The sequence below is a fragment of the Nanorana parkeri genome, unplaced genomic scaffold (assembly GCF_000935625.1).
Source record: "Nanorana parkeri isolate BGI_ZX_2015 unplaced genomic scaffold, ASM93562v1 scaffold147, whole genome shotgun sequence".
Taxonomy (NCBI): Eukaryota; Metazoa; Chordata; class Amphibia; order Anura; family Dicroglossidae; genus Nanorana; species Nanorana parkeri.
This window is the reverse complement of record NW_017306415.1, coordinates 413,595-433,015: the sequence shown is the minus strand read 5'-3', so window position 1 is coordinate 433,015 and position 19,421 is coordinate 413,595. Positions and strand designations below refer to the sequence as shown.

General features: G+C 39.5%; 1 protein-coding gene across 1 annotated transcript in view; it reads left to right on the top strand.

Moving 5' to 3' along the window:
* Positions 1-19,421, top strand: part of CUNH8orf34 (chromosome unknown C8orf34 homolog) — a 220,126-nt gene that overhangs the window by 170,022 nt on the left and 30,683 nt on the right. Inside the window, exon 13 of the mRNA XM_018554218.1 lies at positions 15,400-15,520. Coding sequence (XP_018409720.1) covers positions 15,400-15,520 — 121 coding nt within the window. The remainder of the gene's footprint in view (positions 1-15,399; positions 15,521-19,421) is intronic.

Here is a 19,421-nt window from a genome sequence, read left to right as displayed (position 1 = left end):
CTTACCTCTCCTCTGGGTGGCCATGTGCCGCGGGGGGCACGGGTTCCCCTTCCTGGCAGGGCCCCTGGTACCAGGATTGCGGGTACGCATGCGCGCAATGCGCGGCAAGTGCGCGTGCGCTGTGGACAGGCTGCGCGCGCTGGCACGGGGACGCGCGCATAGTGTGCCTGTTACTGGTGTCAGGAGTGATCCTTGCTGGGGGAGGTTCCCAGCACACACCCTCTGCCCCTCTCTCGCCATTGGCTCCTGATGGAGAGGCTACCTGGTTGCCTCGGTAGCCGGGGAGTGGTCTCAATTCTCCACTGAGTATAAAAGCCCAGTCAGAGCCCTGGCTAATTGCTGATTTATTCCATCCCTATGGTGTGAGCTCCCTGTGCCTTGAACCTGTCTTTATTCCTGAACCTCTGCTTGGACTCCTGATTACCGACCCTTTGGCTTACCCTTCCGTTACTGAAATTAGCTGCCTGCCTCGACCCGGATTGGACCTGACTATTCTTCTTGGATTTTCCACGAAAATCACGGATTTTCCACGACCTCGGACTTTGGCTTGCCGCCCCTGCCAAGGGGTTCCACTCACGACCCAGCCGTACCCCCCCTGACACAACTGCTCCAGATTCTGTTTGCTCCAGTTTTGATAAATTCCCCCCATACACTTTTTAGTCATATGCACAACAATCATTTTGAAAAGATCATCAAAATATACGTATAATCTTGGCTCACTTCTATTGCCAGTTGAAAAAAAACACTTTAGATCATGGGCGGACTGAGAAGGGCACAAAAGGAAAGGAAAAACACCATAGATAATTTTCTTGAAAATACCATAGATGGTTCTCTCTTGATAGGAGCAATGGTCCTGTTCACTATATATCCTCATTAGACCCCAAAGAGTATGAAGAGTATGACATTGTGTCTAAAATGATACAAGGGAGCCGGAGAGGAGCCCCGCACGTCAATTCAATGTCATACATGTTAATATATCACTTGCTTTCTTTGGTGTAAGTAAAGGGTTAAACAGTTAAATAAGTCAATTTGAACTTGCCTCAAATATTCAGATGTCATAGGTATCCTACCCATAGTGAAAGAACCTTCGCTCCACCCTATAAATAGACATCGATAAATATATAACCCAGTAAGTTCCAGACCTTCAATGGCCTTCTAATGAATCCCTCTGGCTTTCCCCCCTCATCCTGCTCTATAAACTACCCGGTAACCCATAAGCTTACTTGGGTTCCTATTTTATACTTAAAAATGTGTCCGTCCTGCATCACTTACTTTTCTGGTGGTATAGGCCTCGTCAGACACCTTCCCCATATATACCCTTCTGGCCCGGATGTTCCGCCTATAAATTTATAGCGTCACATCCAGCGCGGGGGCTCATTGTGCATGCGCTGCCGCAACTCCGAATGGAGGCTTGCTTCTTAAACAGGAAATGGGCTGTTCCCTTATTTGTTACTTGGAAACAATGAATATTGAAAAGGCTGCTTGACCCTCACGTGCAGGGACTCAGCCGCGGATCTAAAGGAAGGCTTGCTGCGCAAAAGGGAAGTAGGCTGTTTTCTTACTTATTCCTGGCTTGACCCCCACTAAACATCAGGTGACGAATTAATGCAGCAACCTCAACTATGTGTATCCTCCATCTTTGAAAATAACCTCTCCATAAATTAGTCTTTGCAATAACGTTCATATTTGAAAAATACTCAAGTGTATCATTGTTGGCCCCATCAACCCATATCGCTAATACCCCACGTTCGTGCCCACAATCACTAGGGGAACATCAACTGTCAAACCGGAAATATACTGTACATCCTTGGTTCTCAACTGGTGGGTCGCAACCCAAAAGTGGGTCGCGACCCTGTGTTTAGTGGGTCCCCTTGTGCCTTCCACTTTTCTAGGTGAGAGGCTCCTTAGCCTCCCCCCTAGTGCATTCAAAATATGCTGCTCCTTAGCCTCCCCCTCATTCAAAATATGCTGCCCGGTGCCAAGTGTCAGCTTGAGGGGGGGTGGGCTCCATCCATACATATGTACATTGCTTGTACAGCTCCCTCACATGTCCTGTAGAGGTGCCTGGACCGGAGTGATGTAACATACTGGCTTTCAGCACCTCTACAGGCTGTGCAAGGGAGCTGTACAAGCAATGCACATATGGATGGAGCTCCATCACAGCACTGCAGCCCACACGGACCCCAGGCTAAGGATCCACTCCAGTTCTCATAAGGTAGGGAGACTGGGTGGATCTTAAAAAGAAGAAACATTTGTTTTTTTGGAGTGTGTATGTGTGTGTGTGTGTGAGAGATTGGGGTTGATTTACTAACCTTATAAACACGCCACGAACAAGTATACACCTCTGTAGTGTGTTCCCTCCCAGCATAATCTATTGGTGGTATCTAGACACCTTTGTAGTGTGTACACACCCAGCAGGTGTGTTGTGCAAAGCCCACCATGAATTGCAAGGTGATGTTGTGTAAATTAGCTCTACATTGTGTTGCTTGCGTTGATGAATGCAGGAATGTAAATGCATGAGCTAACCATTTTTGTCTAAACTGTGAAGCAGCATTATATATGCATCATGTGCATGATTTTTCCATATATGGCATTAGTGGAAATATGCTTTTAGAGACTTTTTGGTTGATAAATACGTTTTGCTGTGTAAAAATCACATGCACCTAGTGCGTGCGTGTGTTTAGGTTAGTAAATCACCCCCATTGTGTCTGTGTGTTTTTTAGGGCCCATTCACACTAGTACAGTGCGTTAATTGCACAGTCACGTGCGATTAACGCACTGTACTTCGCAATCGCACCTAACACGCGTTTTGGTGTGAGAAGTGCATTGCATTGCCATTCATTTGAATGGCACCCCAAATTCACCTCCCACCCACAGTTCTATTGCCCGCATCAGAACGCGCAGTACCGCAATGCTGTGCATTCCATTGCAATGCAACTTGGGTCACGACTTAATCACCAAGAACTACTGCTGTACATGATCAATATTATTAACTTCACATATAAATCCATCAGTTTGATCCAGACTACATAATAGTTTGTGTGCATCCATTGAAAACAGGTACAAGACACATATTGCATTTCTTTTACAATATTTACACTGGATGTGTCCAAAATAATAAAATTTCTAATTTTTAATTTTCATAACACCAGGAATTATAATTCAGACAAATGTATGTATATCGCAATCCAAAAGCAGCAAATCAAGAACACTTCTCGTAAATGATTTACGTAAGAAAGGCTTATAACTAAGAACCTCATTTTTGCTTTTGAGCATTTGGTTCTTTGTTTTCAATAGAGAGTTGGATGTGGTACCTTGATGTGTGAATAATCTTGTATTATATAATTTTTAAATAGACTATATGGCTCCATTCACACCTATATTTTAGGTGCAAGTATGGATAACCACGTCAGGAACTTGCAATTTCCTGCAGCAGCATCTTTAATCTACCATTAACAAGCTGCAGCTGTCACCCGTTCAAGTTAATGATCAGGTGACAGCACCTACATTTGTAAGCTGCAGAACATTAACTTGAACGAGTGACAACTATAGCTTGTAAACAGCAGATTAGGGAATCCTGCTGCAGGAAATAGCAAGTTCCTGCCACGGAAATACCTAATCACACCTAAAATACAGGTGTATATGAGAGCTAAGGGGTCCATTTATAGAAAAGAAATTGTATTGCTAATCGTCCAACAAAAGTGCATGTACATTTGTTCTTTGCAACTTAGGCTGCTGTTGTAAGAATGGGGTAAAATTTAAATAGCTCTTACGGCTATTTTCTCTTCTAGTCGAATGTTCTTCAAATGTTATTGAATCAGGAAATTATCGCATTATGGCCACTAGATGGGGCTGAGGATCATAGGAAATAATTATATCTTAGTAACAAGAGATACAATGTATCAATTCTTGAGATCGCTGGAGCTAATTAGCAGGTATATGCACATTTTCCCTAGACCTGGTATAGCCATGATGTCAGAAAGATCTTTTCCTCCCCCCTTTTTTTTTTTGTTTATGTGCATCAGAAACTTCTGGATGTTTTTCCTTTATGTAAGTGGATGTCTAATGACCCTGTTGTCCACTAGTAGTCCTGGAACAAGTTTAAAACTTGAGCCATCTGGTAGAAGTACTGATTTTTACAGCAGTCTTTTTGCTTAGTTTTTTTCCTGATATTTTAATCTAATATTTTTTGTAGTCTCACGACACATCAAACATTTAGTACACATGCTGTATATAAAGCATAATAAAGAATTCTAAGACAACCCTGATTTAGGCCATATCTACAGGGAATGCAGAGGATACATCCAACCCCTGTTTAAGGAAATGAGGGGGCACAATAAACTGCTATTTCCACAGCAGCTGTGTTACATTACCAAAAAAATTGGCATTTGTTCAAATTCTTTTTATAGATAACTTAAAGAGAACATGTCAAGATTGTGTTTTTGCAATAATCTGAATGTTCATTTTTTTATTATTATTATTATTATTTATTAATACTGTTCAGGCTTTCTTATAAAGAATACATTTTTCATTCTTATTTAACTTTACTAACTTTGTGGTATTAGAGCAGTTTAGGTGGAATATAGGGGACCTTTGTTTTCTGTGAGCTCACACATTGCACAAGATGGAAGAAGACATTAGACGGTTGACAGATGAGGAACTGTGGGACTTTAGGTTATCTCTGCTCCTTTGCTTGACACAGCAATAGGCGATCCCATGTTTCTATTCTGACATGTACCTTTTGAGGTGTTACCAGTGGAGCTATATAACATGGGCATGCGGATACATGCCATGTATGTTCATGCCAGCACTGTCTCAGTCTGTTAAACTACAGCTGTCATGAAATAAATATGGAGGCTGCCATTTCTGGGCTTCTTCTGAAACTGCTATGTGCTTGGCTTTAGGCCCCATTCAGTGCTACAATGCTCACTACAAGAAATCCCATTCCTTTCAATGACCCTAGTTCACACCTGAGAATTCTGTTGCCTGTAGCAAAACGCCTGTAGCTCGAAAAAGGTCATGAGTGAAGCGTTTGGCCCTCTATAGATTTGGATAAGAGCACCTGAAAAATGCTTGAAAAACTGGTGCATTTGTCAAGTATTTTTGTACCTAGTAACTAGCTTTCCATTGGCATGAAATAAAATAAAATGCTCAAGCCTGAAACGCTTGCAAAAACACTAGTAAAAAGGCTAAAAAACACCCAAAGACATTTAACTGAAGTATAAATGGGGCCTCATCTGGATTCAGTTGAGATTCTGAAATAGCGTGAAATAAATAAAAGTCAGCAGAATGTCAGATTTCTTTGTTTTTATGCGTGTTCTTGGTCATTGACATCAGCATTTTAGTTGAGCAAGCATCTTCCGAAGGAGACATTATTATTATATTATTTTATTTCAACATTTTCATAGTGTGCTTCAACATGATTCATGTCCTAGGAATACATAATATTTAATGTTCAACTCAATCAGAAGTATTTGTGAAAAAAAAGCAATTGGCTTGCAGTTCAATTCAACTGATCTTAAGCAATTAGCTAAAAAAAATTGTATCAATAATGGATGTACATAAAATGAAAACTGGGTATGTCCCAGACTTGTAGCTAATTTTCATCATTTTAATTGCTCATTATTGATATTTATTGTATTCAAAGGAGATACTGTATCTGTCAGGGATGTTCCTAAAAGGCTTCTGGAAGCCTATTATTTGAATTATTATCTTGATTACTTTGTGAATTATTTAAGAATTCCAGTTAATATTTTATTCTTTTCTGCAATAGTCCACTTGCTCTTAAAGGGAGACCTTGGCATCAGTAATGCCCTAATGTGACACATGGGCAAGGACCAGGAAGCATCCACACAGGAGTTACTTCATCTCGGCATGCTGGGTCTTTGCACTGACGGGCAGTTAAGATATTTTTGGCAGAAAAGATTTACACAGCCTCTTCTTACCCCCAAAACGCTTCCTGTCATTTATTTTACTCTTTAAAATTGCAAGCCAGAAGATATTTTATTACACATACTTTGTCTCTTTTGCTGTAAAAGCTTCTTACCTTCCTCCTCTCAATCTTTTTTATCAGCATGTTCTGGGACAAATTATCTCTGTGGGAGTAAAGAGTTACGTAGCCCTGCTCCGGTCCATCAAGGAGGCTAAAGACACCGCACCTAGGAGAAGCTGGGGAAGATGTTGGCAACATCTAGGTCATATAAGAGATAGGAGAATCTCTTGTGAAATTACTACATTGATGTAATGCTCTTTTCACTGGATTTTCTATCAATCACTAGACAGTTGTTTTCCATAGATTTGGAGGGAATGCTGGCACCTTCTATCATGGCTGATATTCACGTTTATAATCACATTTGAAACCAATACATTAGACACTATCTACCTGTAAATTCTTTACTCTTTTTCTGTGCAGCCATTGTTTGGGTCTGTTCACATTCACCAAGCAATATACTGTAGTTGCTGTACCCAAGAGACTTCTGAACTTAAAGTTTATGTAAAGTATGAGAGCAGAGTAGTATGGAATAATATTCTCTGTAAAAGTTTTTATTGACTCTCTTGATTTGTCCTGGTGACCACCATTACCAAAGCAGAAAGTGATAGGAATTTCAAAATTTTACATATGTCATCAGAACAAGAGGGGAAGGTAACACTTCCAGCAGGAACACCTGTTTCACGGACCATGTCTAAAAAAGGGAATTCTCTTTAGTTTGCAGAGATTTCTCTTTAGATTTTTCTGTGCCTCCAGGAATGGAAGGGATGTAGTGGAGATAAACCTTCCTATGCACAACTACAAAATAAACTGACAAGGATTTTAAAACTTTTTTCTAGCCTATTCAAATTTGTTTTAAATGTTTTGGGTATGCATAGGCTTTGCCACTGGGTTATAAAATATGTAACAAAGCACCACTAGTAAAAGAAGAGGTCTTATACTCACCTGTTCCACCGTGCTTTACTCCAAATGTCACTCTGTTGCAGAGCAATCTCCTCTTCACTTCCGATACACAACCATGTTTGTTGGATAGTTGGTACCTTGCCTGCCCTCTGTTGCTCTGCTGCCAGCAGCTACATTGTTAGAGGTGCCAGTAATGATCTGAGGTTCAAAACAAGAACCCAAACTGCATGATGGGGTGGGGGGAGGCACAGACATCTACACTAAAGACAAATATGAAGATTATTTGGGCTAGCCATAGCCCTTAAACTCAGAGAAGATCGGAGGAATGGGTGTCAAGACAAATCAGAATAAAGCCTTTTTTTTTTTGCAGTTGATGCTTTGTTACATTTCTGCAGCCAGGTGACAGTTGTTTTAAAGCAGAACTCCAGGGAAATATTACAAGATAAGTCTGAAGAGCCCATTAAATGATTAAATAACGAAAACCAGCATTTGCTGCAATATTCAATATCTTCAATCCAGACTTTTCCTCTGCAGTATTGTTTTCTGCTATGAGATGCCCTTCGTCTAATGGCCAGTATCATTCAACCCACTTCCTCTGAGCACAGGTCATCCTGAACCAGCCCCCAACCTGTAACTGGACAGTGTAAGGAAAACAGCACAGTTATGAGCTCATCTCTCTGTCACTTTCTTCTCTTCTCCTATCAGCAAACCAATTTGCTTGTATTGGATCTTCCTCTTACACTCCAGCTCTGCTATAGGGAGATTTGAGAAGCATGATACTAGGTCAAATTAAGGGTGCTTAATTAATTTGTGTCCTTTGTATCTGCCTGGAGTTTAGCTTTAAGTCTGGGGTTACATCTCTGAGAGCCTGACTTGTTATACATGCCATTACCCACCAAAGAATGTAACATAACAGTAATAAAACTGTAGAAAGGAGACACACTAAACATAAATTTGTATCAAACTGTGCCTTTTTCCCCCCAATGCAGTATGCATTATAACCACAAGTCAGGGGAAAAGAGCACCAGTTATACAGCCAAGGGACCAACAGTGAAAGAATAAGAAGTAGGAGGAGTACCAGAGCTCATTTATCTTTATGTTCTCAGAATTGGGTGCTCTAGGAAATATCTGAAAGTTATAGTTTGCAATTTAGCAAGTTTTTTTTAAGTACAGGTTTACTTTAAAAGAACTGTAACTGCCTTCTGATTTAAGAAAACATATCTATACTTCACAGCTGAAACCTCTACTATCAGTACACTGACAATGTCCTTTCTGGTTAGGCCCCTTAGGCTGGGGCGTTCTAGCCATATGTCTATATCTGAGCCTGAGGATACTGTATACAATACTCACATTAACTTAGTATTTGCATTCCGTTGTTTGTGCTGGTGGTTTATGGACGTTAATGCATCTTTTTATAACAACTTAATCTCCACATTTGTTTACCCAAGAAACTGTATAATACAAATAGCTCAATTTAAACCACACCTTTGCTTATGTAATTTTCACTGATGCATAAAGGTTGCCGTCTTTTCCAAGCAATTATGTGAGGCAGATACATTTTCCAGAAAGGGGATCCTGAGTTTTGTAATCTTTTGTTTCTTTTGCAAAGAGGATAATAGAAAAAAAAAACCCAACAAGATCTGAGATGTTGTAACAAATCGAAACATATGACTTTTCTCTTTTGTTTGAACAGATTGTCCAAGAGCATTTGCCAATATGAAATTCCCTTGCTATGAAACTGGCCTTCAGAGTTCAAATACAGTTCTATATATTTCCTCACTCAAGTGAAATGCACTGAACTTTTAGTCATTTCTACTTCCTCTGATTATGATTACGATACCTACTGATTCATCATCACTTCTAAAATGTTCGGATTATACACATCATTTTAAAAGATCAGACAATTTTATTTAGTTCGTATGTTTTTGGCTTTTGTTTCTTCAAGGAATAATTCTTAATTTATTTGCCTTTACATGTCAAAAACAAAACTACAGTCCCCCACCCTTCCCTGCCTCCCCACTCCCCCACCGCCCTGCTATTACTATTGCATTTGATATGTATTTACCTGAAGTTGTCCCCCTGTCTTATGTCATATATTGGAAAAATTCAATAAACAATTAATATGAAAAAATAGAGTTTACTAGGTACATTACACAATGACAAGATACAGAGACTAGTGTAATTCTGAACCCAAGTAGGGGGAGCAGATGAAGTACCTTGATCTTTCAAAGTCTCCAGGGCTATCTTTATGCAACAGCTCTGATATTGGTAGGTTTAAAAGACAGTATTGCTGTCTACAGTAAATGAACTATCACAGCAAAAAATCACGAATATCCTTGGCCATAAATGTGGAGATTTGTAATTAGACATTAGGCAATGCAATGGTTTAATGGGTAGCATTTCTGTCCTATAGCACTGGAGTGCTCAGTTCGAATCCCAGCCTGGACATCCTCTGCATGTTCTCCCTGTACTTGCATGGGTTTCCTTCAACACTCCAAAGACATACTGTTATCTTAATTGGCACAATTAATTGGTCTAAATTGAATTGTGTATATGAGATAGGGACTTTAGATTGTTAGCTCCTTGAGGGCAAGAACTGGTGTGAATGTAAAGTGTTGCATACGTTGTTGATGCTTTATAAATACCTATAATAAAAAGTGAATGCAAAAGATTTAAGATTTATCCATAAGCCTTGCAATTGCCATACAACTGAGACCCATCAGAGGTTTTTAGAACAATTCGGTGAGGCTTTAATGGAGATTACAATGGTTTCTATTATTCATTTTACTAAGTTTATAAACTGTTTTTTGTTTCTTTTGTTTGCTTGAAATAGTATCACCAAACAGCACTTTCACATGCTCCTCATGCCAAAGCTATGACATGCAACTGCATTAGATTTCCATCTGACTGCACTGGAAAATACAGCTAAATGTATGTCATTGTGACTGGTATGAGCTCTAGAAGGTGTGCACCTCCCAGGATGAAACTTTAAAACACTATGGAAACATCATCAGTGTATGTCCAAAATTAAATGTCCAGATTTTGGAGTAAACACAGCTCTGTGACTGAATGAAAGCACTCATATTACAAGTTCCGTTTCCTGTATGTTGCAGTGGCTCCATAATCTTTCATGTAAAACCTTACATTAAGCAATTAAATGCAGGGTGAAACTTGTCTAGATCAGAAAAACCGGAGTGCCAAACACATGTGGATTTGCCCTTCACTACTATGAAAGATTGTCAGCATTATATTGTTCTGAAAAGTAAGAAATAATCTACTGGCTGACTTTATAATGGGAATGTTAAAACAGTTTTTAAAACTTTTCATTTTAAATCTCAACTGCAAACAGAGGGCATGGTGCAAGCTGCATGCAGGGTATATGTGTAAAGGGTAGCTGGTTTTTGCAAGGATTTGGCCACAGAAGCTCAGAAAATGGTTTGGCATGTGATGCTGCTGAATTATTTTAAGCTGCTGATGATTAAAATGTATTTCCAATTTTGCAGCCATATTGGGATAACACCTACTTCACATTTGTTACATGCTTCAATTCATATAGCATAACTTGAAAACATTTTTTAACAATTGCTGCTCACGTTTTTTCTTGCTGAAAAAGCTTTCTTAGTTTTCCCCTTCTATGTAATTTTTAACGAGGGGTTGGGGAGTTGATGTTTACCATACTATGCTGATAGATGTTAAGTATAGATTGTAATCTAGATTTGCTAGCAGTTATTTACTAGAGGAATAGAGCTTATTCACATAGTAAAGTTAATGCTCACTTAGCTTAGTGAATGAGGTAACGCTGTGTTCACTTCATCATCCAATCATGTTCTAGCAAAAATCCTGCTTTGTAATTTACTTTGCATATGGCTTGGTGTTTAACCCTTTTGTTGCCAAGCCTCCGGATCATTTTGCACCTCAGCTGGCCACACCATATTTGCAATTTGTCCCATTGATTTGATTTTCAACTGCTGCGTTGCTAGCGTTTGTAAAAGACTATATATTTTCTGAAAGCGCAGGCCCGGTAGAATAAAAAGATAGTTCTACAATTAGGCCCTGCGATAATTGCACAAATGTTTCTCAAATTTACATTAAACCGATAAAAATACACAATTCAATTGATAAAACACACTAAAATCAGTATCAGTGCACAAAAAAATATTTGCTGACTAAATCTAAAAGATAAAACTGTATTGAGTTAATAAATAACAAATATTTAGACATTTTAAATTGCGCCTTTTTGCGAAAAGGTAAAAAAAATTAAGGATCGCAAAACTGTAAACAAGCGACTTATGTTAAAAATTGTTTTTTGCGCTGTGTAGGTGCTTGTGTTGCGACAAAATGATACAGGCGTTTATTTGCAACACAAGGTATCACAACGCACAGCATTGCGTCACAATGCTTTGCAATTGCGCTGCCACAGTTAATGTTTTTTTTAAAAGAAAAAAATCATGCACTGTGATACGTTCTAACAACACACTGCAGCGCATGTGCATGGCATCACCACCATGTATGTAATGTGTGTGGGGAGGAGGGGGGGTTGTGTTTTGTTTTTTTATTAGTTAATATTTTTTTTTACAAATTTTTTATATTTTAATAATTTTATTTTTCTTACATTTTTTTACTCATTTTTTGGGGAGAAGCCTCTGAGAAGCCTCTGTAGTGAATGCTTCTCCCCGTTCATGAATGAACAGGAAGTGATGTATAAATCTAACAAAAAAGGTCGGGTTACCTATGGAGTATAGGGAGTCCACGGGTTAATTTAAAAATCGGGACAGACCAAAAGTTTGAATTGTTCTTAGAAAAAAGGTTTATTCATATAAAATTGAACAACAGACATGGCCAATCTCTACTTATCGACCAAATAAAAACAATACGAAAAATCTGAACTGACTGTGAATACGGCAATCTTTATGTAGGACAGCCTAAGATTAAAGCACATCCGTCAGGGCTTATAGCAACTTCCAAGTCCGAATATAATACATATTTCGATCATTGGATAATAATCCTGTGACACTTAGTTTTGCTTGTGTCTGTTTGTTGGGCAATATGTATTTATAATGTAAATAACATCCTGTTCATTCATAACTGGGGACACATACTACTATGTGTCCCCAGTTATTTACAAACACTGGAGTGATCAGACGATCACTCCAGTGTTTGTCCTTCACACAGAGGATTGGTACATATCACTGATATTTACCGATCCTCCGCTCTGCCACGCACACAGCCGATGTCTTCCGGGAACTGACAGGATGACCGCCGCTGCTCTCTTCTCCCCGCTGGGCTGCTCTCATGCCGCTCAATCACCGTGATCGAGCGGCTTGCTCCTCCGCCTCCCCCCCCGCCGGCCATTTCTATTCAGATACCCGCTGCTTCAGCCCATACAAGCGGGGGGGAGCAGTGGGGATTCATTGAGACACAGATCCCTGCCTGGAGCGGCTCCAGGCAGGGAGGAGAGCCTGAACATGTCGGCGTGGGTGGGGTGCCCAGAATTTTTGTTAATAGCTGTCATCAGCGGCTTGTGAGCCGCTGATGACAGCTATTAATTTAAAGGGGACTGTCCAGGGAACAGTTCTGCAATAAGTTAATGGTCGCTAAAGGTCATAAGGCATACTGACTTGTGGTATTGTGAACAGTTTTGTTCCGCCGTATGCCTTATGGCAGGGAAAGGGTTAAAGTAAATACAGCTGAATTATATTTACTAAATTAAGTGAACATACACTTTAAAAGTGAAAAATTATTTGTTCCCAAGCTCCTCAGATTCATCTAGTGGCCAAAATGCAGTATTACATTACATACATTTGACCTGAAAATAAAATGTATCTTAAAACATTCATTTTTGTGTCTATTTATAGTATTTAGATTTAAAGCACACTATTACACACACATTTCTGGAGCTTAGAAATTAAATATATGAAGTTCCTCTCTTTCATACAATTGAATGAAAATAACCTATATCTAAGAGCATTCATTTTTGCGTCTGTTTGCACAGAACGAACATTCACAAGGATTCTCAGGGCAAATGGCACTGCAAATTGGTTACAAATAGACTATAGAACAGTATACTAACATAGATGATAGAATAGATTACTAGTCAATAACTTAAGAAAACAAATATAAAACATACACACTTTAGAACTTAATATTTCAGCTGTGTTGTAACCCTGGACCTTCTAACTTGTGATGGAGAACACCTAAATTAAGAACCTTTTAACTGTGTGAAAATACCAAAGTTAGGCATTGACATTGCTTTACTTTTCTCCAGATACAGTATGGCCAAAAGTTATTACCATTTGGGCCCTGTAATATGACAAGAGCTGTGCTGGAATGTGAAATGCGTTTATTTTTTTAACTTTACTATAAAAAAGGGAAATGCAGAACTGCCAGCTTTTCCCGGCAAGCAGGCATCCAGTCAGAAAACATGCAGCTAATATACTTGCCATATGAATGCCAGTGCTTCAGCTTTTGGTCAGTATTTTATGTGGAAGGGGTTCCCCAAAATGAACCTGTGAAAAACACCACTACCTTTGTTAAAATGTTTCTCATAGATGTATAAATCAAATCAACCTGACAAACAAAGGGATTCTCTCAGGATTCCAAGGTTTCTTCACTCTAGTTCTCAAGTACCCCTAACTTGACATGATTTCTGGTTCTCTTTAAACCAGTATCCTTGGCTCAGTAAACTGAGGATCACTGCTCCTTAGCACCCATCAATAACATTTTCCCTTTTCTACACCCAGAAGCTATGTGGAACAGATATTAGGGGAGTTAAAAGAGAACTATGGGGCAAGTATTTTTCTCCATAGTTCTCTTTCGGGTAACAGGAGGACATATACTAACCTCCTCCCATGACCCAAAGCTCAGTATATATTGCGGGCTATTGCCCCCGATATACTGAGAGCACCGAAGCCAGGACCGATCTCGAGAATACTGTTGAGATCCACCCAGCTGTGTGAGTGACAGCTGATTCTGCCTATCTAGAGGGCCCACCCCCTCCCCCATTGGTTCCTCTATTCAGCGCTGGAGGAGCATGGTGGGGGAATCCCTGCGGGGAGCGGTGACTCAGTCACTGCTCACTGCAGGGAGACGTTCAGAAATGAGCGGATCGGCGGCATGTTTTTGCTCACTTCCTGATCAATAGAGCCGAGCTGTGACAGCTTTTTTGTCACAGGTCACCTCTAACTATGAGGATGAGCGGAAATCACTCTTTTTACGAGGGGGTAAGTAGAGATCTGGATGGAGGGAGGTCTGTGGATGTGGTATATTTGGATTTCGCTAAGGCTTTTGATACGGTACCTCATAAACGCTTACTTCACATTTTCACTATGTAATTTCACTCACCTCATAGTTCTCCTTTAAACACCTAGTTCTTCCTGGGGCATCATAAATGGAGAAGGACCTCATGCCTTCAGGACTGGATTAATGTTTGTTTTTTTACCATTTTTATTAATGAATCAATATGCCACTTAGTAAGGATTATAAGCAAGAACATTGCTCAGTTTCATATATTCAAACTTTCTGAGATGAAAAAAAGGGACAACTTCCAGTGCCATGCCCCTAGTTTGAATTTAAATGCCAAAAATGATTGGTGTCTTTTTTTCACCATCACTTTTCACTTTTACTGGCTTTTCATAGAAATCAAATAAGATAATTAAGAGATAGGGTAAAGATTTTTGTGCAGAACACACTTTTGAGTGTTAAAGAGTACCTATTCATAGATATCTGTACATTAGACTAAAAAAGAGGGACAGATTAGGAGGAAAGTGGACAGAGGGATTTGGTTCCAAATGATGGACAATTGGAATGTGAATAAAAAGGTGCAGGCTGATGCAGTGTTTCCAGTCTTGTTGTGTCCTGTAGTCAAGGAGACAGAGTAGTTATGGATAGCTTTATTAACAAGTTCAGGCATCCCAAACAGGAATGGGAACAAACTTGAACAGAGCATAGGAAGTACAGGCCAGAGGTATGAAGATTTCTTACAGAAAATACAGCCTCAACTGTCCATTTATACAGAAAACAAGTGCGGTATATCAATTATATTACTACTGTGATTATTATAAAGTAGCAGAGAAGCATTCTTTGTCATTTGTGCAACGTCATTTCTTTATACATATGCAGGACTATTCTTTAATGTATGTAGTGTGTTACCCTAGCAAAGATACATAGATATATGCTCTGACCTAACCTACCAAAAACATTGCTGGAAGAATGGAGTAGCTTAATGTCAGGATTACACCTTTATACAGGATTTGCTGTGCCTTACTTATGGCCCTTGCATGTCTCCTGCAAGTGAGGTATCTACACCATATTTAGTTGGACATCCTTATTACAGATGTTTTTAGAAGGATAATGATTTCTGAAAGTGCCTAGCACACCAGACACTTGTAATCGGAAGCAATACGTTTCCAGAAAGCTCGGTGTATTAGGAACATATAATTATTGCTTTCCTATTTAAATGTTAAACTTGTTTGTAAAAGTATATTTTCTCACTTTTTGAACTTATTCAGCGTCAACCAGTCTGGGACTCGGATGTCTTGTCTGCCAGAAGTGGGGGCTCACCTAACCAAAAACTCCTGAAAGAAGCTTTAACCGCAAAGGAACTGCAGAGCATGGAAAAGCATCTAGCTGGTATGTGCTGAAAACTGCTTGTTAGCGTGCATTAGGAATAGAGAAATGTTCAGCAGTTTAAGGATGAGCTAAATAAAAAGCCATCTGCATGTTATCAAATATGTTTTTATTTCTTGCTCTAACATTTTGACTCATCATTTAAGCTGTGTTATCAGTGAACTGGACAACAGGATCTTACAAACCTTTCAGCTGATAATAAAATCTCAATCTGTAATTCTAGTTGGCATTTTTCAGGTTTGTGACTGTGTTTATAGTACTTGCCACCCATAAAGAAATATATTTTATATTTAGAAGTCTCCATTAAAATATGATTCATAAATATTTCAAGAATGTTTGAAGAAAAAAAAGGTTGGGTGCTTAGTGTTTATGAGCATTCACTTAAATTTTATAGCACAGGCTTCTGCTGATTCAGTCCTCCCCAAACTGATATTTCATGCTGGTGAGTTAATTCAGCTGTTTCTTAAAGGAGAACTATGGGGTCAGTGTTTTTCCCCATAGTTCTCCTTAGGGTAACGGGAGGACACAAACTAGCGTCCTCCCATTACCCTAAGCTCAGTATACCGCGAGCTACAGTTCGCGGTATACTGAGATGCCGCAGCCGGAGCGGATCCCGACGTAGATGACGGGATCCGCCCAGGTGCGTGAGTGACAGCTGGCTCTGCCTATCTAGAGGCAGAGCCAGCTGTACCTACCCCCTCCCCCGTCCGTTCCGCCAGTCAGCGCTGGCAGATCGGAGCGGGGAGAGGGGAATCCAGCCCTCCCCCTGTCACGGCAGAGAGCCGTGACAGGATCGAGAGGTGAGCGAATCTGGTATGTGTTCGCTCACCTCCCGATCTACTGAGCCGACCTGTGACAGTCTCATTTTCACAGGTCGGCTAGAACTATGAGGTGAGTGGAAATCATCTCATAGTTCTCCTTTAAAGCCAAACTCCAGGTATAATTGTTTATGCTTACTTACATTGGTCCAGCAATGCCCAATTTAAGTATGCATATGCCACACCTGATCAGCCCATGGGGATCCTGTGAGGTCCTGTAGTAGTCAGAGATACTACAGTGCTTCACATTGTCTTTTGAGTCTTGTATGGCTCTGTGCTAAGTGGCTTCCCCACTGCTGTGAAAACAAAGTGTTGCTTGCACGGCACATCAGCCATTCAGAGCATGCCTAGTATTCTTATTAATTAATTGAAGGCATTACAATCTGTCCTTCATCCAATCAGAGAATGCTTAGTATTCATTGATAAAAAATACTAGGCATTCTCTACAATGCTTTACAAGGTCCCAGTGGGCCAATCAAAGTGGCAAATGCATATTAACATGTGCTAAACTGAACCAGTGTGCCAAGTATGCATAATCATTTATACCTGGAATTCAGCTTTAAGTCTCTAAGGTATTTTATTAAAACCTGGACAAAAAAGGCAGGACTAAAAGTGGAACTGCTGGCTTCAGTACTTTCTGGGACCTTGAACAAGTATGCAGATCAGGAAAGTCATAGAAAAGATAGTATTTATTTAGAGAGAGTAGAGATTTACAGTAAAGATAGAAGTATTTATTGGCATACTTGTTCCTGGTAAGTAACACATTTGAGGTCAGCATGGCAACCAGTCAGCTAACACTTTTACAAGCTCAGCAATACTATCCTTCATAACCCACAATGTCTAAAGTGAGTGAATGTGATAAATATGCAACAACTGATACTGTTTATTGTGCTGTATGGTCTTGAAGACCTGATCTTACCAATTTGATACTGTATATACTGTATGTTTAAATCTAATAATGTTCTACTTAGTTTAAATCGCTACACTAGATCTGCTGGTGTACTGCTGTGTAAAATAGCTGACGAAAAAGGCAGGAAATATAATTTTGCTTCAGTAATAAAACAGGAGGATTACATATATATCTTTTTACAGTATATATATAAATGATATTTAATTTTTTTATGCAGTCAGTTTAGATATTAAGTTCATAGGTCCTTGTATGTTCCCAGAAAATCTGAAATCTAGGGCAGGTATAACATGGAAATCGAATGCTGATTGTCATTGATAAGCTGCCCATATTGACACAAATTGGCATCAGTAAAGTGTTATAGAGCATCAATGCTATGTGTGATATTACCCATAAGGAGATGTACCCTTCTTGTTTGGTGTACCTGCACTTCATTAGGGCCACACAGCGATGAAATGACAATATTGCGCTAAGCTAAACTTGTCTGTGAAGATTCTCATTCATCCAGGTCATGGTATATCTGTAAAAGAAAATAGGTCACGGCAACTGGACTTGAGGTATTTTTCTTGAATATGTTTCACTGGACATCTAAAGGAAAAAGGTCACTCCTTTGAAGACAGTCAAATACGCATCCTAGACAGGGAGGAGGACTAGTTTAAAAGAGGCATGAAAGAGGCCATTTTATGCAAAAATGGAGAAGCCAAGCTTGAATAGCGGTGGGGGGGGTGAGACATCTATTGTCTGCCACATACAATGCTGTTTTAACACCTCTCTCTGGACAGGTTATGTGGATTGGAGCATTCACCATATTTATTCCCAGAGAATTTTTCGTACAAGTCATTCTGAAATGAGAAAGCTGGTTGGATGACCAGTGAAACGTCTTCAAGAAAAATACAGCAAGTCCAGTTACCTTGACTTATTTTCTTTTACAGATAAGCTAAACATGTTTTTGCCACATTCTGCAAATAACAGTGTAATAGAGTGCCTGTACATGGCTACCCTCAACCTTCTTTCTTCCTGGCTCATTTGAGTCATGGGGTGTAATAAAATACTAAATTTGAAATCCAACTGTGTTTATATATTCCCTTAATTCATTTAAATTAGGTCTGCTTTTTAGTATGCCGATTTCTCATTATTTTGTTGTTGCTACAATGGATTATTCATCTAGATGAAAATCTGAAATACAAACTATTTAGGTTTCTTCAGAACTGTATTTTCTGAAATAATATCAGTGTTTTTTTCTATAACCTTACAGCAATATTACACGGTTTAATGGTAGAGTATAATACATTTTAGCCACCTAGAAGCAATTAGGCCAACTGCTGCAAAATGTAAAATTTTACTGCTCATGAAATAGTTCAACAATATGCATCCAACAGCATTTAAATACTGTGTGCCAAGATATTCAGTTCCTTTCCAGGCATTGAGGGATAGAAAGAGCCCGGAGACTTTCCTTGAAAACATCACATACTTGGTGCTGTGTACCCCTAATGTTAGTTTAAAACTTACCTCTTTCAGGTGAACCTCTGGCCAGGCTATGAACATTCAATAATTTACATAGTGTATTTCTTAAGACCAAGTCCAGCTTGGGCAAAAAATTAAACATAATTCCCCAGCCACTTGTAAAAATAAAAAAAGCATCTCCAGCCACCATATCCACCTTCTTTCCAGCACTGTCCCCCAGGAGATGAACACTTATCCAGCTTCTGTCCTCTTCTGGGTTGGGATGGCCTTTGTAGCTGCAGGTACTTTGGAGCAATGCATCCTTAAAGAGAATGACTGAAGACATTTCAATCCAGTCTCAGCACTCTGCTTCCTCCCCTCTAAAAAGCACCTGTGTTTACATTAAAGATTAGAATGCTTTCTGGCTGCTGAGTCATTGCTGGGATGGATAGTAGAAAAAGTACAGCTGCAGAAAATGAATGTAAAAATACTTTTGCTAATTAGGTCAGTAAGGATTCATTTTAAAGCTTATTTACGGCTTATTAGGATTAATTTTTTAAATATCTATAGCTTGGCCACAGTTGCACTTTAGGCCCCATTCACACTGAGCGATTTATCACGCGGTAATTCCCGCGATATCGCTCTCCAATTCATGGCAATAGGTCTCTGTCCGTCGCTGTCGCGGGTTGAGCGGATTTTGCGGCGATTCTAGTTTGCTCAATGCAAGCATTTGCGC